Source organism: Haplochromis burtoni, unplaced genomic scaffold (assembly GCF_018398535.1).
Source record: "Haplochromis burtoni strain Fernald_Lab_line unplaced genomic scaffold, NCSU_Asbu1 Contig_8, whole genome shotgun sequence".
In the NCBI taxonomy this organism is placed as follows: Eukaryota; Metazoa; Chordata; class Actinopteri; order Cichliformes; family Cichlidae; genus Haplochromis; species Haplochromis burtoni.
This window is the reverse complement of record NW_024582369.1, coordinates 488,734-514,332: the sequence shown is the minus strand read 5'-3', so window position 1 is coordinate 514,332 and position 25,599 is coordinate 488,734. Positions and strand designations below refer to the sequence as shown.

The following is a 25,599-nucleotide window of genomic DNA, read 5'->3' as shown; positions in this document are numbered from 1 at the left end:
TGTTGTGTAACACTGCTGCAGATGAGTCAGATGAGGTTGCATTATTGTACAGAGGAACGTACTCCAAAGCAGGTGGTAAATAAACACATCATTAACATGGAACCTGCAGGAGAACAGAAGAATGAGGAGACCTGTGGTTCACATAGTGTTTGTAGTCAAAGTGCTTATGTAGATAATGAATACAAGTCATAAACTCACAGTGCTGTCAAAAAGTATTTGCAGTCTTCCTGATTTCTTAGGTTTTTTTACATTATGTTTCAGGTCGATCAAATTCTAATATTAGACTAAGATAACCCGAGTAAATACAAAATTCAGTTTTTAGGTGATAATTTCATTTATTAAGGGGGGGGAAGCTACACCTGCCTGGTTATGTGTGAAAAACCTATTGCTAAATGATAAATTAACTGTGGAAAGCTGAGTTCAGTTTCAGTACCCACACTCAGGCCTGATTACTGTCTGATCTCAGGAAGCAACACATCATGTCACGATCGAAAGAAAGGGCGGAGAAACAGTCATTAATATCTATCAGTCTGGAAAGCATTACAAAGCCATTTCTAAAGCTTTGGGCCTCCAATGAACCAGTGTGAGAACATGGTAAACCGGCCTACCACAAATAAAGCGAGAGAGCATCAAAGACTCATTCAGGAGGTCACAAAAGAACCCAGAACAACATCTGAAGAACTGCAGGCTTCACCTGACTCAGTTAAGGTCAGAGTTCATGATTAAACAAGAAAACGACTGGGCAAAAATGACATTCGTGGATCCAACACAAAGGCTCGTCTAAGACAATAAAGTACACTTTCTTTCTTTCTTTCTAAAGATGATCCCCAAGACTTTGGGGAAGATATTCTGAGGAGACAAAAGCTGAACTCTTTGAAAGGTTTGAATTACATGAATTACATGTGGAGTAAATCTAACACGGCATTTTTATAAAATGATTATTGCACCAACATCCTGACAACAATTCTACCTTTCACCAGAAGATCCTAAAGGAAATTACTCTGTCACTAGTTCATGCCCTGAAGCTCAAGAGCATTTGCAGCAGGGCAATGATCCGAAACACACCAGCAAGTCCAGCTCTGAATGACTCAAAAAATACAAAAAAAAACAAACAAAATGAAGGTTTTGGATTGACCTAGTCAACGTCTGCACCAAATGAGACTTTTTGACACGACCTTAATCAGGTCATTCATGCATGAAAACCCTCCAGTGTGGCTGAATTAAAACAATTGGACAAAAATTCCTGCACAGGGATGTGAAATACTCATAGCCAGTCGTTCTTGCTGCCAAAGGTGGCACAACCAGTTATTAGACATAGGGGGGAATTACCAGGTAGGTTTGGATAACAAACTGCATTTTGTATTTACTCTGGGCATCTTTGTCTAATATCTTCGATCTCAAACATGTATGTTTATCAAATAAACAAAAAAACAAGCAAACCAAGAAATCAGGAAGAGGACAAAGTTTTTAACAGCAATGTAAATTCTGAGTTGCAAACTGCTTGAAAGGACGGGCTGTAGTGTTCTGGTCAACAGAGAGAAAAGTAGAAATGTCTGACTCTCAGAAAATAGGCAGTTTAACTGGCATGTAAAAGTACTGCTTATTGTGCAGGGAGACAAGCTGAGCAGCTTAAAAAGACCCTGAGGGGAAAAGAGGTGTGAAGCAGAACCAAGGGACACCGGAGCGGGGTAAATAATTACAGTGGGAAGAGGTCAGCGGCAACAGCTTTCACAATACCTCTGTCCCAAAATGCACCTTGGCCTCAGACTGAGAGAAAGAGAGGAGCCGTTAATGGCACTCCCCTGGGATCCATTAGCAGCCGCTTTCTCACAGAATGTGGAGGGTTGAGGCAGGTGAAGGCTTCGTGGAGGGGACTGCTTTTGTGGCAGCAGCTGTAATTACCTCTAAAACGTGCTCTATTCCAACTTCTCTCACCTTTGCCAATTACCAAAATACCAATCCCTCAATACAAACAATACGGCGTAAGAACAAAAAAACAACCCACTGCTAAAAGACAAATTAACATCCCCTGTTGCGTCTTTAAATTTATGGGAGAACGTCTTACCTGTGGTCTCGAGGAGAGGCTTGAGGCTGCAGGAGGCAAAACAAAGAAAAATTAGAGCAGTTTAACACTTGAACTCCCCAGTTCATTTCAGCATTTATGAGTCTACACAAAATTGTCAGCCTCTGGGTACCTCCCACGTACTTGTGCGCACACTGAGCGGCTGAGTCCCGGTGCCTCCGAGCTATGCAGTAACCAAATTCTAATAACGCTGGAACGTGTGCCAGATTACAATGGATTTATAACTAAAGCCCTCGCAGGAGTTTCGACTCTCCAATAATGGAATACAATTTAAAAATCACCGAGCTCGATATTTTAGCGTTCTAATTTATTTTGCTATTTGATTAACGTTCCCAAAGGTGAATATTGTTTCAGATTCAGCTATTAGGAGTAATGAGCTATAACGTTTTCTTCCCAATTTGATCAAATACCAAATTTAAATGATGATGGATGAAAAAATTAGGCCTGTATTTAAACTCTGTGCATCTGAGCAGACATCAGAATCGAAAGCACAAAGTCACAAATGGGTGCAGAGGAACCTGGACCGCACTGACCAAACCATCCGAAAACAGAAAATTTCAGCGCCGTGCAGGACGAGACCATCTGAGTTCAGGATTACAATACTTGACACTTTGCTGTGCACACAAAGACACGGGAAACAGGCACAAAGCCGAGTGGCAGCGTGAGAGACGAGGAAATAAAAAGGAAGGATACAGAGCAGGAGTGTGCGAGGGGCTGAAAGAGGAAGAAGACACGAGGATCGATAAGAGCACTGAGAGGTGGTTAAAAAAAATAAATCGGAAGGGGGGGTGATGAGTTTGGTTGATATTGTAGATTATGATGATTATATCAGAAAAGTACCACCGTTTCTCCACAGGCTCAAGCGTGCACCTTTTTAGCAGAAAAAATACCTCAGAGATGTCTAAAGTCAGTGTTGTGCTGTGAACATACTGGGAATCATTGACTTTCATGCCATGCATATGTAATTTCAGTTATTCCATGAACCTAACGGATCTACTTTGAGTTCAAGTTAAATACTGCTTATAAACATTCAATGCTGTTTTTAACAATAATATGTAAAATAGTATGATAAAAGAGGGGAATGTTACAAAACCATTTGTGTAGCTGAAATGTAAAAGGTGGTATTTAATAAGTAAGATGACAGACAATTACTGTAAATAGCAACTATTTTTAAAAACTCTTCGTTGTTCCAGACGTGATTGAAGCTAAACTGCCAAATATTCTCCTGTCCCAGCAATTCAACAGTCTGTTTTGGCAAATTTATCTCAGTCGCAAACACATATTTCAGATCAAACAAATTTAAATATTAGACAAAGATAACCCGAGTTAATACAAACTGCAGTTTTTACATTTCTTTTAAGTAAGTGACAAAGCTGTCCAAACCTAGAGTACCTGGTCCTAAGTGAAAAAGCGATTGCTAATAAACTAATGTAGCACCCTTGGCTTCAAGACCTGCAATCGAGCAGTTTGTGATAACTAGAAATGAGCTTTCCACATCAATGTGGAGGAATTGTGGCTCACTCTTCTTTGCAGAATTGTCTCAATTCAGCCACAGTGGAGGATTTTCCAGCATGAACAGCCTGCTCAAGGTCATGCCAAAGCATATCAATCAGATTTAAGTCCAGATAACCCAGTGTTTACATCCAAAGTGTGCTTGACGTTCAGGACATGAGCTGATTGATGGTCAGGATTCAGGATTTTCTGGTAGAAAGCAAAGTTCATGCTTCCTCCAATTACAGCAAAACAGCCCGAGACCATCACACTACCACCACCATGTTTGACTTTGGCTATGATGTTCTTTTCTAAAATGCTGTGTTAGTTTTGTGCCAGATGTAACGTTTGTCTCGTCAGTACACAGAATATTTTTTCCCAAAAGCGTTGGTTTTTTTTAGCAAATGTGAGACCAGTCTGTGTGTTCTTTTCTCCTTGGAACTCTCTCATTGACACCATTTTTGCCAGTCTCTTTTTTGTTGTTCAATCATGAACTCTGACCTTAACTGAGGCAGGTGAAGCCTGCAGATGATGTTGTTCTGAGTTATTTTGTGACCTCCTGGATGAGTCGTCGCTGCGCTCTTGGGATAATTTTGGTAGGCCGGTTACTCCTGAGAAGGTTCACAGCTGCTCCAAGTTTTCTCCATGTGCAACTAATGGCTCTCACCATGGTTCACAGGAGTCCCGAAGCTTAACAAATGGCTTTCTAACCCTTTCCAGGCTGATAGATGTCAATGACTTTGTTTCTCAGCTGCTTCTTTAGATCGTGGCACGCTGCTTTCTGAGATCTTTTAGCCTACCTCAGACAGCTTCTGTTTAGATGATTTCTTGATTCAGCCAGTCTGGCAGTAATCATGCCTGAGTGTGGGTAGTGAAAATGAGCTCAGCATTCCAAAAAATGTGGTTAATCACAGTTAATTCATCGTTTAACGAGGAGGAGATTAATTACTTTCTCACACAGGGCCAGGTAGGTGCAGGTAGCTCCTTTCTCTTCATAAATGAAATAGTCATTGAATAACTGTATTTTGCAATTACTCGGGTTATCTGTGTCTAATATTAAACATTTTTTGACGATCTGAAACATTTAAGTGTGACAAATATGTAAAAAAGTAAGAAATGATCACAGCACTGTATCTTACACATGCTACATCAGTTTTTCTGTGAAGGGCTTCTCCGGTTAAGCAAACTGTACTTTTTCCTCTGCTGACCTTCGACCTTATGGTGAGACAAAAAAAAAAAAAATCTGCTGCAGGAGGCTGGGAAGACACGGTGGGAAATTCGAGGAGGAGGATTGGGAAACTTACGACTGCATGCAGGGAAGGAGTTGTTAATCTGCTCCATTACATCTGCCAGGTCAGAGCTGCTGTTATGGGAGTCCAACAGCTCATCTGAACACACATGCACGCAAAGCACAGAGAGGTTGATTTTCAGTTACCACACGCACTCACACTTTAATACTGCACCACAGCGAAGAACAGTTTACATTTGCAGAAAAGCGAATATTTTTTCTCTGTTGTGAGCAATGCACTGATATCTTCCTATTTAAATAAACAACAGTACATTAAGCCTTTTTCAGCTTGAGTGTCTAACCTGAGTTTTCAGTAAGTGGCCCTCGATCTTGCACGATGGGGGAGGACAATCCATTTACCCTCGAGTCCACATCGGGCTGATGGAGAGACAGACATGAAAACAAAACAAAACAAAAGAACATTTAGTCATTATAACACAATTATTCCACTTGGCGTCTGCTTGACAACTTCAAAATTAGCCCTGCTTCACAGCAGCAGGCGGAGACAAGAAACAACCAAAGGGCAGCACAACGAGGCTCTTGTCATGTGTACAATTTCCCCAAACAAGCCAAAACTGAGTTTAACACACTACAGTATCAATCACATTTCAAGCCCTCAATCAAAATTACCCCAGTTTTTTTTTTTGTTTTAGCTCAAATGCTTTACCCTGATGGTCTTCAGTGAGTAGAAAGGTAAAAATATGTGCACATGCTCTTAAATATAACTGAAGTAGAAAATGGTTAAAACAGATGATAGTACATACTTAAATCTAATCAACAGTGCTCATATTTAGGATTTTTCTCTGCTTCTTGCCACTCTGTAACCTCTAGCCTCATCTTGATATAACAAATAATTATTTGCCCTCCAGTGTGCTGTGTTCTCAAGAGCTAAAGATTCACAAATAAATTAATATATTACACACACACACACAGACACACTGCAGAATATGTCAAAAGTCTGTTGAAAAACCAATTTCTCAGATGCTCAGAAGTGAACACTTCATGTCCAGTGACATTCACGGCACAATCTCCCATTCCCTTTGGCTTTTCAAGTTCAAGAAAGTGAATCAATGCTCCCTCCCCTCTCTCATATACCCTCCTTCTTCCTCTCCTCCTTCATCTCCTCGTGCCCCTAGCACTAGCGAAGGCTAACATGTTGGAAACGTCTCTGGAGCACAACCAACTGTCTCGAGGCTCATCTTAGAATAGCTCAGGTCAGGGTTTTGGTCACCCTTCGGGAGTGTGAATTTAATGCGTGCCATCAGGCAGGCTGGGTTTATTACCCTGAAGCTTGGCAGTAACACAGCACTTGATGGAAAGACGTGTTGACACATCGTCAGGTCTCCGGGGACTCTCTGAGAACTGTAGTTCTTACTTAAGTGTTTAGACGTTTCCATGTGTGCAGGTAGCTGTGTGCGCCGTTTATGTTTGGATTTTCTGTCTGTTGCAATCAGCGTCAGAATAAATCCACTGCAGCATGCGGCAGCATTGATGGAAAGTCTAAACAAGGCTAACTCAGCGGAGGTAGAAATGCAGTAGCTTAGACAGTATACAACACTACAGCACATTGCAACCTGACAGTCTGCTGTATAAACCAAATTAAGAATCGCCTTTCAGCCCAGGTTTTTCAAGCATTTCTACTTTGAGATTTTACTTCCTCATCGCTATAACTGACAGTTATAGCAAACGTTTTAGCATTCAAAATAAACATGAGCGACACAGTCCTTGATTCGCTTTACTTCTTTAGTTCTGTGTGTAGTATAGGGATGAGAATTGCCAAATGACTTTCGGTTTGCCATCATTAATTAGACACCATGGGAAGTCATAAAATATTCAGTTAAACTTCAATTTAATTTTTTTCCCCAATTCTGTTTTATTTAATGCAGTGGCAAATTACAAAAAAAGTCTCCACAAGGTGCTTTGAATTGTAAGTTAAAGACCCTACAATAATACTTAAAGAAAAAACACTGAAAACACTGCAGTGCAAGTGATGCTGCTGCTGGTTGCTCTGTGGCTTGTTGCTAAAAGATTTGAAGTGATTTGGTGAGCTAATGAAGCTGAAGGGAGATTGCTTTTGATACCTGTATCATTAAAAGTTAGGGGGAAAAACACTAAATGTGAGGCTTTTATTTTGGAAATGTGGCACCTTAAGGATACTGGCAAACTATAACTGATGCATTTTTTTAATTATGAATTTTTTAAGCATTCTCTTCAGATTATAAATATAAATTGGGAGCTTTTATTTTTGAAAATTTCACAGCATTAAAGCACCTTAATAACATCCGATAAATAACTGAAGCCATAATGAAATTTTTAAAGAATCCTGTTCAATTCCTGCAACTATTCTGATGCTTTTCTTCTCATTGACAGATTAATAATAACACATTTAACCTTTTATTTATTAAGAAAACACACTGAATTTAAAGCATACTGGTCTTCCATTTAGAAACTAAGGACTTTTATTTAGAAAATCTGACAAACCTGTGCAGGTCACTGCCACTGTCAGGGTGTAGGACTGTTATCTAACATTGTGTGTGAGACGGACGATGAGAGGGGCAGCTTTAAATTGTGAATGACAGCCAAAATACTTCAAACTGCCTTCAAACTGCAGTATGACGTTAGCTTGTTTTAGATGACTGACTGGAAAAAAAACCTACATATACATCTTGTTTCCCACACTTGATGTCAAGAAAGTGAGAAGAAATCCACCAATCAGAGATTCAGAATTTCAAATTCATCATAAGTCATAAACTGTCAACTGCATCCACCTGTATCAGATAAGCTGTTAGTTACCATGGCAATGGCATTCCTGAAATGGGCTTGGCGCTCCTCTCAAAAAAAAAATTGCTTTCATCCTGCAAACCGCGGCTCATATTCACCAGCTTTAAAAAGCACGAGCGCCCCAAAAAGTTCACTAACAGATCTGCATTTTGTTTTTGTGATTTTACTTTTAAAAACATGGTCATGGAAGCTACATAAAAATGGTGCTTATTTCTAGTTTTTCCTTGATCAAATTATAACGGGCCACCCAGATATCACTCCTTTCACTTAAATACTACAGATTAAAAAAAAAAAAAACATTTCCTACAATCTGGTGGTAAAATGATGCTTGTAGAGTTAAAATTGACAAATCGAATCAATGAGCGAATGTGGGTTATAGTGTCTGTATGTCCTAATAACACTACCAGTATCTGGCAACCTTGTATCATTAACTGCATTCTAAGAGAAAGTAGAAATCAGTGTCCTAACAGCTATTTTATATTTTATTTTATCTACTGTACTTCTGCTGAAGGACAAATTTAAATTTAGTGAGAGTGCAATACTAAAACTGTTTCTGTCCAAATGTTAATCATCTGCCATTAAATATCTGCTGAGTCACGTCAGCTACCGCCTGTTGTTGTGAGTTATTGCCCATGCTCACAGCTTCTCAGCTTCCAGAGAGCCAATACCTGCCCCCCCCTCCCCTCAGTTTGCTTTGTCAGGATTGCTGCTTGTTTGACTTGAGGCTTGTGAATTTCTCACTTGGCACAAACAATCCAACCTCAGTGAGCAATTAGGCCGGGTATAAACAAATCTGGAAGTTATTAATACGGAGATCGGAGATGGATGCTGGGTGGAATGGAAATGATGTGATTAGGATCTAATCTGAATGATGATGAGCAATTTTTTAAAAATTGTGATAAAAGTGGGTTATCATGTGGATTTCGGGATTAATAACTGCAAGCTCATGATGGAGCTCGACTTTGAACGAATCCCTTTAATTTACTGGAAGCTTTCTGTATCAGCATTTTACTTTTACGTCTGCTTAAATTATTTTTTTCCTGAGCCGTCTGAAACAGCCCTGCCAGCTGGTGTGCGTGAGTGAGTCTGTGAACCGTGATTACTGCCCTGCTGCTCCTCAACAACAAGCCTAATGAACTGAACGGAAAGGAAGCTAATGTGGAAAATAAACTTTATATCGCAGTTGTGTATGTGCTGTACTCAAAGGAGAAAACCATAATTCCTCTGCTCTGCTGCAAATTGGTCCTACTAGCCATAAGACAGTAATCATGTGCTGTATGAACTTGCTGTATTAACAATAACAATGTTACTTCAGGTTTTAAATTATTTTCAGAGAAACTGCATGTTTTCTGTCTGCAAAGCACCAAAACTACAGTCGGTAACGGGAACAAAACATAACCCCAAGTCGGGGATAAAATGTGTACATGATACGTCACCTGGTGCAGTAGCTGTCGGAGGCGATGAAGCTGAGATTCCAGCTGTTTGTTGTGTTCCTCCAAGATGTGCATGCGGGTCTCCAGCCGGCCTTTGTGTTGTCGTAGCAGCCTGGCTTCAGCTAAAAGATCTGCCTCATCGGGGTGGGCCGAGGGGCCCTCCGTCTCCCAGGGGCTTCCTGTAGGCGTGCCTCGCTGTCCATGTTGCTCCTTAAGTTGCTCATACTCCCTCTGCAGTGTCCTGAAGAAAAATTGAGAACAAATAAGTGAAGAAACAAGAAATGTGTCCATACACATGGATGAATGTGAAATTGACGCAGAAGCTGTGGCAGCTGAACAGCTGGGAAATTGGACAAATAACGGGAATATGTTCTTCTGCCTGGTGTTTCCCGTGTAAATATATAATGTTTTAATATTCTTAAAACATTCAAAAAGCCAGTTCTGAACCTCCACAGCGGGACACCACACAAAACACCACACTCGTGTTTACCTCTTCATTCTGTGTGAAATCCTATCCACAGTGGATAACCAAACATAACGCCCCCTACCAAATCTCTCGCCTCACTTCCTCCTCACCCTCTCAGTGCAGAACTATAAGCTGCAGTACTTTACTTAAGTTGGCATTTATGAGACCGGCTGTAAAGCTCTCACCCGCTCCCCTCTGCCTGTGTATGTGTGTGTGTAATCAGTGTTAAATCACTCCAGTCAAGATGCTGGAAAAAGCATCTCGACAACAACAGATTGCACAGTCACTCTGTGTCTATACCAACTCCATTTACAAATCAAAACGGGGAAGGAGCTGGCGGGAGAGATGCACTGGTGGTACGGTAAGTGTCTGTGTGCTGTAGTGTGACTCGAGCGTACACGTGTACTTGAAAGAAGAAGCTGTCAATAAACACTTAGCGTAACAAAGGCAAACAGATAAACCCCATTTTTATGCATTTTGAGAATGTCACTTTTCATAAACTTAATCAATAGCTTGTAATCACTATCAGCAAAGACGTGATTATCAATTTTAATAAGATTAGCCAGTTTTGATGTTTGTCTCCTACCTCTGCTCCTCCTCCAGACGTGCTATGATTTTCTCCAATTCGCCGCGCTCTTCCTTCTCCACAGCCTGTAAGATTTGGGCAGGACTCTGAGGCTGGCTGCAAGGAGAGGCCTCCCCCCCCAGTGTTTGGCAGTACTGCAGGATCAGGGCATGCTCATCATCCCTGTGGAAAGTGTAGAGCTTATGATGAGTGACGAGACCCACACATCCTGTCCCTGCTATTCAGTTCAATTCACCTTCTGTTCAGTTAGAGACGAGCTATTTACTTTTGCCATTTGAAAGAATTATGGTAACTACTTGTATCAAATCAGTACGCTTGAAAATGGCTTTGAATGAACCCTGGGTGATTACCATGACACAGTGCTGCTCTATAAAGGCAGCAGAAGGAAAGTGGAGATTGAAGGGTTTTTCATGCCAGCCAGCAAACTGTATAAAACAGTGGTTCCTAAATGTTTCACCAAAAACAGCCCAAAAGCCCAAGAACCTATTTATCAACTACAAACTGAGCTTTAACAGTGAATTTTAATCCGTTTACCAGCTATGCATAATAATTTTGTCTTTTCATATTTTTATTATGTTTTCTGACTTTCAATTGATCCGTTTTATTAACTCTTAACTGTGTTCTAATTACATCTAGCTGACAGTAAGGTTCAGCTACGCATGCTGTTAGCTTACAATTTCAACTGGCACTTAAATTTCACCTCTTCAGTCATGATTATCTTCTGATGGTCTATTTCTACTCTTTGTTCACTTTAGTCGACTCTTTACTTGTCTGCTTAAACATGTGCAAATCTATAATTTTTTTTTTTTTTAAAAGCTGTAATTTGTGTTTCATGTTAGTTATGCTAACTATTGCGCATACTTCTTGACTACTGCAGAAATACCTTTTCAGGCTATTTGTACACAAGGCTAAGGTTCTCAGTTCTGCTCAATATTTTTATTTATTAATTTTTTTAATCTCTTTATAAGGTTATTGGTCCCTCCACAACAATCCCAATTTCTCATTTAGCCCCTTGGGAAAATGAATTGCCCACCCCTCCTTGTCTAGCAATCGATGCTATACACACAGACGGGAATGCTTTCCCCCTATTTAAGCCAGTTCGCATCTATTCTCTTGTTTGTCTGTTTTGATTTTGATTACATTTAACGCTTCAGCTTTACATATTCCATAGCTAAATGTACAGTACACTCCATTGATTAGTCTGTGTATTAATAGCATGTATAGTTAATTTAAATCAATAATAAATTTAGTTTGTGTTATTATTTTCCTCTTTCACCATTAGCAGACCCAAACTTCATACATGCAGTAATCAAATTCTGAGACCACTGCTAAAAAAGACACCAGTTTCAAACAATTTATTTATCTATTTATTATTATTTATTTATTTTACATTCTTCTGTCCAAATTTGAGTGAAAACACTTGACTTCTCTCAGAAATTAATCAAGCACAACATCAAACCGCTTCTGTTCAGGAATGCAAGTAAATAATTTAAAAAAAAAAGTGCTTTGCTACTTTAATCTGCTTTGGAAAAAACAATAATTATACTTAAACATTAGAAAAATAATTTTGATTAAAGAGTTTAGTGTAAAAAAGCAGTAAATTAGCCATTACAAAAAGAAAAAAAAAATGTTTACCAATTATAAAGTCTGAATTTATGGCAGATGCGGTATAACCCTTTGACTGGATAGTGGTCTAATACATTTCTTAAGCACTGTATGTTATATAAAAGTATAGAACAACTATGTAACAACTTTATCTATAACTCTCAATTTAATGTTTCAAAATACAAGTTTTAACAGAAGAACAGAAGCAACATGAATGGCAGCTTCCAAGCACCCGATCTAAACAAGGATTGTGTTAGCTGACGTCTTGATCCTTAGATACAGTAGGTGTGCCACGCTGTAATCTCCACAAACTCGGGTTTAAAACACAGATGTGTCAGTCGTTACCATCAGATAACTGAAATGAGGGGAGGCTGTGAGGAGATGGAGGGAGCAGAGAGGAGAAAGAGCCCGGCAGACAGCGAAAAGATATAGAGGAAGAAACAGCTGCTGCTCTATACCTGCATGTGTGGTTATCCGTCTCTCTCTTTATGTGCCATCTCAGTGATGCGAGTAGTGCCAAAGCCCACCTGTCACCTTCATTCTGAAACACAGCCTGCGCTGAAGCCGAAGCCCTGACACACTCACACGAAAAGTTACACTATAACTTAAAAATCCGTTCTCCGGCTGTTGTCCTATAATGTTTATAAATTTACGTGATTAAATTAAAAGGAAAATTTCAGTCTAACGTCATCTGTAGAACTTAAATATTTAACATCTGTGTTAAAGATAAATATCTATTTTATTTATGCTATTATTCTATGCTATTTTACATTAACATTAACCTGCTCACACTTCCTGTAGCGTGTGTGCCACACGTTAATTGCTTAAATCCGTGTTCCCAGATCTCAGCAATTAACCTGGTGAGTGTAAGATTATTAGCATGGATAAGTTTTATGTGTGAAAAGTAAATGCACATTATCTGACTCACAGAACATAATACTATGCTTGAGGTGAAATTGAGTCTGAGCTGAAAACCCTGCAAAGCTGACTCAGTGACATTAGGCAGGTGCTTTCTCTATACGCAAAGGAGACTATGAAATGAGTCCCTAATACTTGGCTATCAAGAAAAAGTTAACACAATAACCCTGAAGAACAATCTGGTGAACTAAAATGTCTCAGGTTTTCCATTTCACTTAAGAGTAGTGAGCAGAAATTCAGAATCCATTATGGTCACATGTATAACCACAGACAGAGGTTACCGAAAAGGACGCCTTTTTTTCTGGAGACGACAGTAATTATACTATTTCATGACCAAGGTATGGGCTGAGTGAAACGCTTATGAAAGGGAGCTCAAAATAGTCTTTTTATCTCTTTTTAACATAAAAGAAACAATATGCCCAGCCTTGCATGAACACAGAAAAAAAAGCTTTTTATGATTAACCGGCCTAAGCAGCTTATATGATGAGTTCAGAGCATCCTTTTCTTTAGGAATTCAATTCGGGTCTAGTTCAACCTTCCCTGTATTTTGGTAAAGATTTTAGGTGCCAGTCATAAAAGGGACATGAAATAAACTTTCTAAGTGGTGAATGTAATGCTTAAACCTTTCCGCACTCTCAGAAAAGAACAAACACATTCCATAGCTTAAAAAAAAACGAACTCCTGCAACTAGCAGCTCCTCTTGGCCTCTTCTTGCATACCACTTCTTCCAAATATAGTTTGTGTGATGACTGCTTTAACTTTCACACACTCTTCACAAACTTAACTTTCCTAGACTTTCTGAAACTTTTATGGAGATTCTGGCATGTGCATGAACACAAAGTATCTGTAGTTATTCATCAATTTCACTAAATAATTGAAGGCTGAAGATGTTGAAACCACTGAGTTGTTGAAAAACGGCACAAAGAAAGCAGAAAGAGACGGGAAGTCGACACAGCTGTTGTTGCAACAAGCAGCAATACACCAGCAGGCACACACACAATCACATTTCTCTCTTTGAATTATCACTCTGCTGTGACAGGGCAGACGCTCATGATGGAGATGGAGCTACTCGCTACAGAAAAACTAGGACCGGGGTCCTGCACAAACCGAGTGACCAATTAGGGAAGGTCCCCGACAACGGAAAGCTGCAGCAGGACATTATAGCTGGCAGGAGGAACCCAGAGGACTGCAGGAAGGGGATCATTACGTGCGAAAATGGGGACTAGAGGCGGTAGAGCAGTCTCACAGACCACCTGCTCTGAAATCCTGAGAGAAGGAGGAAGTGCCCTTTCAGTGCACTTCCTCCTGCAGGCTTACACAGCGTGGGGGCGGCTGAAGAGAAAGAGACCCAGAAATTATAGAGATGACAGAGGAACAGAGGATAAGTGTGGCAGAAGATTTAAATGTGAATAATAGTGATGAATACCAAGGCTGTTAGTTCACTGTAGCTACAACTTGAATATGAATTCCATGCTTGGTACGCGGGAAGGCGTAGGACATGCCCGAGGGGACTTTTACAGTTTATTCCGCTACAACAGTGATCTCCAGGCTCAAAGTCTACCTAACATATCACAAAGCAAGCATCTCCTCTCAAGCTGAATGCCACGATCAACTGAGTAGTCTAAGCTCAGAGAGAAACAGTGAGAGATGAAGACGGATGAAAATATAAAGAAAGAGAAACAACGAAATCAGGAATACCAGAGGAAACAGGAAAAAAGGGGGGGGATCAAAGACGGTCAAAGGCAAAAATCTTTTATTCTTCTCCCCCGGCGAGAAACATTTATAATCCTTGATTTCTGTGTGTAAAGTCCTTCATTTATTAGAGTTACTGTTCTGCACTGCACGCAGGGCTCTAAAACATTATTTCAGTGTTTAACACCCTGCAGTGTTTAATCTGAAGGTTGCCTGGGCCCAAAGGTAAAGCATGATTAGACTAGAACAAAAACTGATGAAAGAAGGAAAAGAGAAAAAGGGGACAATCGGGCAGGATGAAAGGTGGTTTCAAAAAGTAAAGGGCTGGAAAAATAAAAAGGGAGAGGAACAGGAATAAAAGGGCAAAATATGAAAGACAAGAAAAAGGGACAGTGCTCGGGGAAAGACTGGAAAGCGAGAGATAACCAAACAATAAAGCCCGGCAACAAAAGGGGAATTGGAGAGTCTCGCTCCTCGGTGGTGTCCTACGGCGCCGATGACAACGCTGCGTTTCGGTTGAGGGTCAGAAATAAAAATAGGCAACGCTAGGTTTCTAATTAAGAATTCCCTTTTACATAAAAGTGACGCGAAACAAAGAAGCACACGTGCATGCACGCGCACGTAATAATTATTGAAGTCAATGCAAAGCTAAAGATGAGTGGATGTACTGAAAATACCAGCCAAAAGCCAAACACGCGCATTTAACGGGCAATCGCAGTCACCCGTGTTACGGAAGCTCCGACACCGCCGCCTCCTACAGCAGTTGGGATAATTTCTGTGACTGTGTGTCCTTACAAATCACCAGATGGAGTGCAGTGATAGACAAAGAGGCTTTGGTGAAATCAGCTGTAGGCAGAAAAAAGTAAATCTCGCAAAAAGAAAGAGGGGGAACAATAAACCACTCAAAACTCAAAGCTTTGAAAGGAAGGGGAATGAGAGTTAATTCGTTGCAGAGAGGGACGCGTGGCTGAGTGGGCTGCTTCACTGTAGTGGTCTATATAACAATGCCTTTAAAAAAATTTATTTGATCCAAAGTTACTAACGGGCCCACTGATGTGCAAAACAGCTGCTAGAACTACTGTGAATGGCATTCAGCTGCAGAACTAAAGCACTTAAGTGGACACTCATGACGTCTAGTCTAAAGTAAATTTCAGGGCAAGTAGGCTGGCTCTAATGATTATGCTTTTCACGTGTAACAATTCCCATCAGGGATGAATTCAGGATTGTTTAGCCAATAGTCAAATGTAACAGCAGACAGACTAAATGCAGGTAATTTTCCCAGTCAATTAGCGATACCCTTTAGGCTGAAATATAACAGTGCCTGCTGTAAACTGAATAACAGTTTACAGCAGGCACAAATGTTCCCCATTCAGGGCCAGGTTATTTATTTAAAAGCACAGTAACTAGAGCAAGGTTTTACTGCATTAAAAAGCATATTACGTAAATGCATGACCCTGCTGAAATTGGATATATATAGAAGATGGCTTTATGGTGCACCATGAATATAAAACACTAACCAATCAAATAACAATGTATAGTTGATAATACATTACTTCTATTGATCTAAAGGCATTTAAATGTCCCTGTGCTGTTTGTATATGTAGTTTGCATCTGTTGCTTTGCAGTGAAAGTGTAAAAGTAAGAGAAAGCCCAACTTTGACTATGCACTAAATGTTCCCTTTCTGCTGTTAAACCCATTAGCCTTTCATCGAACCACCATCTTCCTCACTTCATTAATGCCCTGCATACATTCTGTGTCTAACATCTGCGTTCTTTCCCGTTTTTTTTTTAGAGTTGGAAACGATAATGGCTTCTTCTCTTAAATAAGCCTGAGCGCAAAGCACAAAAGAGAGAGTGAGGAGGAGTAATGATAATATGTTTGTCCCGCATTACGAAAGCTTTGAGCGAAAATAAATCCACCTCTGTTTCTACTTTGCCCTGCTCGCCAACAGTTTTTGTCTTTCCATTCTTCGGTCCTCCTATTGAGAGCGGACAAATGCAGCTTTTGGGAGTCTTCAATAGCGTTTTGTCTTCGTCTGAAACTGTTATTCTAAGCATCAAGGTTGGTTGAAGGTGAAGTGTGGGAGCAGTGGTCCACATGATGCAAGCACATCAGCAGGGGATACAACCTACAACACAGCGAAGTTGCTTTATCTTTACTGCAGATTCTCAAAGGTTTTAACCATCCACCCCGTGTGCCCTTCCTCTGTTGTGCTGTAAATGCTGTAAATACTCTTTGTTTTTTAAAGAAGAATTTCCTTTTAGAAATCCCCAAACTATATTCGCTTCTGTTCACACAGCGTCTAGGGAATCTCTTTGCTCTCCACTTCCAAAACCTCCAAAAACACGTTTGTATAAGGTTTTTTTTTCCTGCCACTTCAAATTGTTTTTGAAAATTTAAAAAAAAAAAAAACAGCTTAAATCTTTCCATGCACGTATCCAAACCTATGATTTGGAAAATCTTAAAGATCTACAAATGTCTTACCAAAAACGATGCAAAACCCAGAAGTAATTCCCTCCGCAATGATGAGTGTGTGTGTGTGTGTGTGTTTCTATTTGAGCTCGGAGGGCATTTGAGCCGCAAGAGCAGCTCATTCCCGCGATTGGGATCTTAGTTGGGAACCAATACGTCCTTCAACTTGAAAGGCCTGCAGACAGAAGCACGAACACAATCGGGATCCTCTGCGCGCATGCTCCTCATCAGCTTTTCTCCCATTTCTTGTGATTTTCTTTTCACGGTTTGCCATGTTCTCATCTCCTTTGATTAACGATAGCGCTGTTGTTATCGCAGATCCTGAAAGCAGACACTCTCACTTTGTCATTGTTGGCACTCTAATCCGGTACGTTCTTTCTAAAGTCCTCTACTTCACACTAATCAACCACATTGTCTTTTCCCCCTCATTTCTCACTTCTTTTACTCTCCAAGAAACCTTTCTAATTTTTTTGTCTCCAGATCTCGGTGCAAAGATGTCAAAAGCTACCTGGTATTTATTTATTTATTTAAAAAAGTGCTAGGCAAAGCAAGGTGAACAGTTTTCACTGAGGATTATAATGAAACCAAATATCTAATATGGATATCTGGAACATATTCACTTGTGAATTATCAGATTGATGAACATTAAAATGGGTGTTACAATATATTATTAGACAAATCTCAAGTCCCAGACACTGGAAATTGAAATCTGTCCAACATAGTTGAATGGAAAACACGTAACCATGTAGAAAAATGCTGAAAATGACCAGCAGTGACTCACATGCTTCCTGTGGCTGAGCTGCTGTCTGTGGGCAGAGAGCCGTTGGAGCGTTCCATCTGAGCCAACCTGAGGAAAAAAACAAAACAAAAAAAAAAACACCATCAGGGAAATTACCAGCTGAAACTAAACCATTTGAAAGCTGTCAACATCTCATTTAAATGCAACAGAGCATTAGAGCAACAGCGTCAACAAATTATATTAATGCCACAGTAGCAGACCAATTAAAATTTAAAGCATCTCGTGGAGTCCACAAGCATGTTAATGATAAAGATGCCACAGTTTGTTTGGACTTTTTTTTGGTGCTTTTTGTTTTTAAGGGAGGAAATGAATTACATCATTGAGTGATTCTACTTTATGCATGCGCAGTTTATATCCTAATGTATGGGATCAATGTTTGGATGAATATGTACGACATGCTATGGGGAAAACGTTTGTTTTCTTGATGACATATGCAGTCAAAGCAGCCATGCTAATGAGGCTGGTTCCCCACATCAAAGCCCGTCTTACACCAGTGTAAAAGGGGCAGATTAAAAATATAACCCACAATATTAAGAAGTTGATCTCTGACAGAATATACATTAAAGGGAGAAGCTATAATTCTAATATGAAATCTCATCAAAGCGTGCATATCTTCATGCGCATCTGTACGCTCCAATCTAATCTCTTATGTGTTTTTATTACAGCTGAAATTGTAATTCTGGTGTCACTTCTTCAGTGAAACGATACCACCAGAAACAGTGAGCGAAGGTTAATGATGTGTAGCTAATGGAAGGTTACAGGGCTGCGTCACGAGAGTCATAATGAGTAAAGCTTTCTGCAGAAGTCCCGGAAAACTGCGGTTGGGTTTTGATACAGGAGATGAGATTTGGACCAATTAGAAAATCTTTTTAATGGCACAGATTCGATATAGCAAGTATATCAGTGGATCTTAGTATTAAAATGATTTTTAAAAGAACACGACAGAAATTCAGTCCAAGTGCAAAAAAAAAAAAAACTACTAAAAACATCAGTTTGTTGATGCTGTTAATGATTAACTGCAGCTCACACACTGTGCATACAGATGTGCTGATGTACACAGCAAGATAATTTGAAGCAGGCGGTTAAAAGCAGCTATCAGGCCAATCTGTTACTAGACTGATTTTAGCAACACATCTATAATGTCACCAGCTCATGTGGTGGGTGGCTGCATGCCACTAAATCCACTCAGCAAGCAGACATCGGCATCAAGCTGATATTTAATGTATGTCAACACTGTGATGGATTGTCACAAAGTTCAAAAAGAGCATATTAGGATTGTTTGTGCCTTCCCTGGCACCCAAACATAATCTCCCTCTACCACAAACGCATTTCCCTCACTTTAATCAAGATTTGGAAAACATCAATAAATGCTGTATTTTTCTATTATGGATCTCTTGAAAGGTTCAGGTCAATTGTTTTTTTCTATTTTTAAAGTAACAATGAAAAATCCAAACGTTATCGATTTTAATCAGATGCTTTGGTGCCGTCTGAGGAGAAAACTGGCAAACAGTATTCCGGTTTCTCTAATTTGTATGAAGCAAGTTTTAAAATGACACTTTCAGCACATAAATGAAGGCGAAATGCTTATTTTCGTCTCCAGTTTAGTTGGAACCATGCCATTTCCATCTTTCTGGGCTTTTTTCCCTCCCTTTCTTTTCTTTTGTCTCAGCTAGTAGGAGACATTTAATGTCCCTGACAATAGAGCCAGCTCAATTTCCTAAAATAAGCAACGGGGTACTTTGATAGATGCAGAATTTACTTTTTTTGTGTTTGTTTCCGAATCTGAAGAGCCATTTGAGACATGTTTTGCTGTGTAATGACACTAAAACACAAAAAGAAAAGAAAAGCTGTTCCATTACTTATGAACGCCTGCACTACACATGCATCTTATGGTACTAAAAACACATTATTTACTTAATTAGATCCCATTTACTGGAAATTACATTAGATAAATTATACATTTAAGAAACCACAATTGAATGTTTTCCCTAGCTTCCAAGCACCGACTGTTTCCGATTTATTCCGTTTCTTTAGCTTGGAGAGATTTAATTTGGTTGTCACATCTGCATTTGTTGTTGCCCCTTTCAGATCATTATTTTAGTGCAGACTGAAGGGAAGTGCGGCCTGGGGGGAGGGAAAAGCATCTACTTAAACGCTGATGTCCATTAGATAATGGTCCGCAGTTACAAGAATTCATAGAAAACTTTTTAAAATGGTCCTCAAAAAAAGAAGCTGTTCAACATTTAAATGCAATTATCGATTCTTTACACACATGCTTCGTGGCATTTGCAATGAGAGGATGGTGACTGGAGAATCCAGTGCCTACCTGCTGGCATAGTGCCCTATCCTGGAATGGGTGTCGTCATGAGAGAGCTGAGGTGACTGGGACAGCCTGAAAATGAACGGGGTAATGGAGATGAATGAGATTCAGCAAGCCCACACAAGCTCATTAACACACTGATATTCACATGCGCGCGCACACACACACACACACACACACATGTTCATGGACAGCCTAACAGCCCCTCATAACATCACCTAGAAAACAAATCTCATGGTCCTAGACAGAGAAATAGGAGAGCAGGATTATCTAAAGAGCGACTGGATGGTTTTTGACAGGCCTGCTGGGATCAGCAACTGAATGCTAGCTGGGTGCTCTAACAAGGAGAAAAAAGTGAGGGTGAGGAGACAGGGGGAGAGTTTTTTTGGTCCCATGCTCAGCCAGTGACTCAGGCAGGTAGGTGGGCAGGCAACATGCAGAGCAGTCATGGCTTAGTTGGTGTGAGGATGATGGGGGGAGATGAGTAAGTGAACAAGGGAGTAAAAGAGGCGGTGTTTTAAAGGCATTCCAGGCTGGAGACGAGGTGGTGTTTACTGGTGGCGTAGATACTCACTCATACTGCTCCGGACACATGCTGATGAGGGTGACGGGACTGTAAGAGAATCGGGAGGGGAGAGGGAAGGGAAGTAAAGGAACCACAAATCATTTCAGGGTCAAAACCACTGAGCGGGTCAGAAACAAAACACACAGCAGGTAGAGGAAGAAGTGGAAGGAAAAAGTATGTCCAGCTGCTGAGCGCCTGGATTCAGCACACGAGAAGTTTGCCTTTAGGGCTTTCTTCGACTTTCAGATTCTGTCACTGTTTGGTTAGTTTTACTCAGCAAAAATACTTGTTTAGCTCTGGGGAAATCAAAATCAAAATCAAATACATCCTTTCAAAACTGTCAACCATATCTACAGAGTCTGACTGATAGAAAGCACTGAGCGCAAACTTCCCCCGTGTGCACACAGGAAAGGCGTGTAAAACAGTGACCAACATATCTAAATATACACCGAATGTGGCCGAGACTCTCTCTCGTGGAGTTATCTTCAATCTGTTTCAGAACTAGACTTGGAAACAGTTTGGAAAAAGTGAAAATGGGCAGCTGGAACTGTCAGTAACACCCTGTAACACAAACAAGGGTTGTGTGTGTCTGAAAGATCTCACACACAACGGGTTAATGATGCAAGTTGATTTTGCTGCAGTCACACACATCTCATTAAATTGGTTTCACAGTTGCTCCTGCATACAGAATGATATGGCCTAAATTCATTCCCTTTTCTCATTTATTTCCTGCAGGATTTACAGAAATAGCAAGCCAGGAAAAAAAAAAATCAGTACAGTAGAACCTATTTCCTGGTTAATCTGCTATTGAGTCCAATACAATATGTTATATAAGGAGAACTAAAAAAACAGTGCAATAAGCACACAAACGAAGATACGGGTCATCGAGTTTTGCTAATAAAACACTGATGCAAGTCTTTTAAAGTTTCTGCTTTCCAGCCCACAATAACTGCTGCTATTTTTAGCGACCCAGAACACAAAATTGTCATTTGTAAACAAACGGGACACCTTCTAATCCCAAGAACACGAAGAAATGTGCCGTTTTCACAAAGGAGGCTGGCTAGAAATTGTTAAGATAACAGTTGAGGTTGACATTCTGTTGCCTCGCGCTTTTGTTCCCACATTAAAGCAAAGAAAATCAGAGGGAGATGGTGGTTATGTTTCTCACAGCGGGGCAGCCAGCGTAGTCACACTTCTGTAGCTGTGAGGAGAATTCAAAATGTAACAGGAGATTCAGACAGAACAGAGGAGAGAGAGAAAAAAGACGAGATGGGGGTCGGTATGGCAGGCTGAGCTAACTTCTTGGAGGCAGTGCTGCAGCATTTTACACACCCCCACCTAAATCTTTGCCTGGAGGAATACTCGTTGTGCTCATCTCGCCTTTCAGGAGACCGACATTAGTCTTTAGCTCTGCAACGATAGATAGCTTTGCAGATTGCAGATGTGTTTCCTTTCATACATATCTCTGCAACCTCTATTCAGTGAGAAAACTTCACTCTTTAGATGAACTCTGGAAATAAAGAAAACAAGGGGGGGAGAAGCTGCTGCCTGCGAGTTTGCTGCAGACAGAGGAGAGCTTAAGTTTGACCAGGTACCAAAGCAAATCATTTTGAATACAATTTGGTGCCATTTACAATTAAGAAATACAGACAATTTCTCTCTTTACTCTTAAATTTAACAAATGTTTTTATATTTATCAAACTAAAAAATTAAACATTTAGTCTGATTTGATGTTACAATTAAAAAAGTGTTTGTGTTTTTAGCTGAAGAGTGTGTAAATATCTGGTTTTAACTGTATATTTGATGATGTTGGTGTTTGGCTTGATTGTCAGCACACAGAGGGAGAGAGAGGAACAGAGAGGGAGAGAGAGGAGAATGACGACAGAACAGAGATGGAACAAGAACCAGGTGAGACAGACCTGTTAGTCAAATGGTTGTTTACCAAAACTCATGAGAACATGTATCCAGTACCTAGTGTTTCTTCTTAGATACCATTTGTTACTTTTCAAATTCTATATTTATTAAGTTATGCAGGCTTGTTTGCACAACAAGGCTAAATAATTACATAAACTTTTCTCAATCTAAATAGTGGACTTTGGTAAAATAAAAAATGAGTGTAGTGCAGGTCTATGATGATTTTTAGTGCTACTATCATGTAGTTGTGATTGTGGTTCTGTTTTGGTGAAGTCCTAAGTAGTCCTGATTTTGAACTGTTGTAGTCCTGTTTTAATTCCGGATCAGTTCTGGGTCTGGTTGAATTGGGGTTTAGTCCATGTGTCTTGATACAGCCCTGATTTTGTTCTGCCTTGCTGCTTAATTAAAAACCTAGTTTAAGGTGTCCTGCACATGTGATTTTTTTTTTCCCTATGTGAAGTCATTCTTTTTTTAACAAAACTCAAAACAGAGCCAATTAATCTTTCAGTCATTTCTACCCTCACTTAATTTCCTTTCGCTGCTCAGCTCTCACACAGTGGCTCAGCTATGCTCCAATCCCTCCTGTGCTGTGCGAAAGCAAAAACACAAATATGCCTAACACCCGTAAACGAAGCAGCATCTGGCTGACTTTTTTCGTCTCGGTCTTGGTCTCGTCTCAACTTTGTCTCGGTCTTGGTCTCGATACCCTCTGATCTTGCTCTTGTCTTGGTCTCGGTTTAGGCGGTCTCGACTACAAGTCTAATTCAAAGTCATGTAAATCACCTTTAGTTTGTTCTTTTCCTCAGTTTAAACATCAGCAGGTCATCTTGCCTATATATGTGAACTAACAAGAGTTTGAACAGTTGTACCTAACAAAGTATAATGTGTATGTGTTAGTCACCGTAGGGAAATTACTCCTCTGCATTTAACCCATTCACCCAGTGAAGCAGTGGGCACCAGTGCCACCAGTGGCCACCAGTGCAGCGTCCGGGGAGCAGTGTGTAGGGACGGTTCCTTCCTCAGGGGTACGTTCAGTGGATTCAAACCCCCGACCTTCCGATCATGGGGCAACCACTTTACCTACTGAGCTATCCCCCTTCCCACTGAGTGGCCACTGAGTATTTAAAAATAGCAAACATATATATAATAAAACAGGGTTTTTTTTCTTAATTTAATTAATATAAAAACTATTTTACTGCCATATGACAATGGAAAATGTTTTCCTTTTAAAAGTCTGCTATTGATTTATCCTTGTCAAATCATTCCATTAAAAATTTAAGTTATATAAGAAAATTCTCCCACAAGCTTTCAAATCCACATTCAAAACCATTAACCTTCCTGCGAGACCTAATACAACGGAGACTCATCTGCTCCATCTAGTAAGGTTGGGTGAAAAGCAAAAAAACCTAACACTGAGTGGAATACCATTTGAATGGTTCTTTCACATTATCAAATATAGCTGCGACGAATCAAAAATCCTATCTGGCGTGAAATGAAGCAAAGATATAAGTGGGAGGTGAGAGTAGGTGGTGTTTTGCTCACTCTCAAGGTGGAGAGAGTGGGTGGAATTAAACAAAAAAAACCAAAAAAGAAACAATGTTACACGAGTGGAGAAGAGGGAACGCGAGAGAGCGAGTGCATTAGTGAGGGCGATTATTCAGCAGACAATCTAATTTTCTCTTCTGCTGCTCAGTACTATAAAATCACTACTTCTTAAAAGTTCCCTTTGTTATGATGACTAATGAAGACTGACAACGCACTAAAAAGGTTTGGAGTGACACTTAAAATCTCTTAATATTTAGAAATAAAAACTGCAAAACAAATTGGAAATTAAAAACTGTATATTTTAAAATTGTAAACAAGCATTATCTTACTGCAACAAACATGACTGCAATTGTTCTGGTGTTTACCTAATCTGTATTAAAGCTCTTATAAAGCAGGAACCCAGACCTTGTTCCAATTACAGAAAAATCCATTTCAATTTAGGTCACGGTATTAATTTTTATGACGCAGAGATGGCAGAAGCCACCAGACTGTGACAATACAGAGCTAAAATGAACGGGAGCATTTCTTAACACTGGCTATGTTTGGGCCAGATCTTACAGGCGGTCCAAAAGCTGCTTTCTTTGCCTGTGGCGATACATGGATGGCCCACTGATCACAGATGAGACCTAATGCTGTAAAAGAAACAAAATGATGAGCATGAAATAGCCCTAAATTTCTTTAAGTCTCCATTCGCTTCTGCCATATTTTGAAAAGTTCCCTGCATTTCGCTGTAATTTCACTACCTTTTAGAGACATTTATCAAACCAGAAGCTCTGCAGGAGTCATTTGTCAGAGAGGAAGAGAAGTGAAAATGGAGCGAGGTGGGAGGTGAGGAGGACAGGCAAGGATGGGAGGGATGAAAGCGGTACGGCAATCCATCTGAACGGTGACTGCGCACGAGTCGGGAAAAATTTATTGAGAGAGAACAAGTGACTCATTGTGTGTGCATACGTGAACAGCGCCGAGAGTTGTTTTGCTTTAAAAGATGCAAAAACTACATGGTTCAACGGAAATGAATGTTGCATTAGGAGTGAGTGAGTGATGGCACATTAAAAAAATACTAAAAAAGAAAAACAAAGGAAACAAAAATGCACAGTGAGGGACGTTTTATTTTATTGTGAGACTCTTGTTTGAAGGGGCAGTAACTCAGACAGCCTCCTGGAAGGTATGACGTAGGGTATCTACATAATATGGGCCTAGTTAAATGGCTCTTTTCAGTAGGATTTAAGGCTGGTAGCAGAAGGGACATAAATTAGACATAATCACTGGGCCAGTGCTGCAGACAAAGGATCCACAGTGCACCCGCTTGAATTCAATTGGTCCATTTCTAAGAATTAAGAAAAAGAGTTTTAGTGCTAACTGTTGCTTATGCAGCAAACACCACAGTTCTGTCCCTTACTGAAGGATAGTCCAAAGCTCTTTTATGGAGGTTGGCTATCTTTTGCACACCTTTTTTAATTCATAATTCTATAAATTTTGATAAGATGCAGATAACTGCAGACACACACTGCTGCTGTAGCTGTCCCCTGTCCTCCTTTGAACATGTTGTTGACTATCTGAGCAAATAATCCCAAATTTAGATGAATGGAGTGAAAGACTAAATGCATGTTTGAGCTTTGAGTTAAGTCTTTGCTGGATTT

The 25,599-nt window shown here is 40.0% G+C and overlaps 1 protein-coding gene across 1 annotated transcript in view; it reads right to left on the bottom strand.

Moving 5' to 3' along the window:
* utrn (utrophin) overlaps positions 1–25,599 on the bottom strand; it is a gene marked incomplete in the record, with an annotated part of 177,892 nt that overhangs the window by 1,831 nt on the left and 150,462 nt on the right. Inside the window, 8 exon segments of the mRNA XM_042225838.1 lie at positions 2,066–2,091; positions 4,879–4,962; positions 5,165–5,240; positions 9,080–9,317; positions 10,129–10,290; positions 17,598–17,663; positions 19,942–20,007; positions 20,510–20,548. Of these exon segments, the coding sequence (XP_042081772.1) occupies positions 2,066–2,091; positions 4,879–4,962; positions 5,165–5,240; positions 9,080–9,317; positions 10,129–10,290; positions 17,598–17,663; positions 19,942–20,007; positions 20,510–20,548 (757 nt within the window).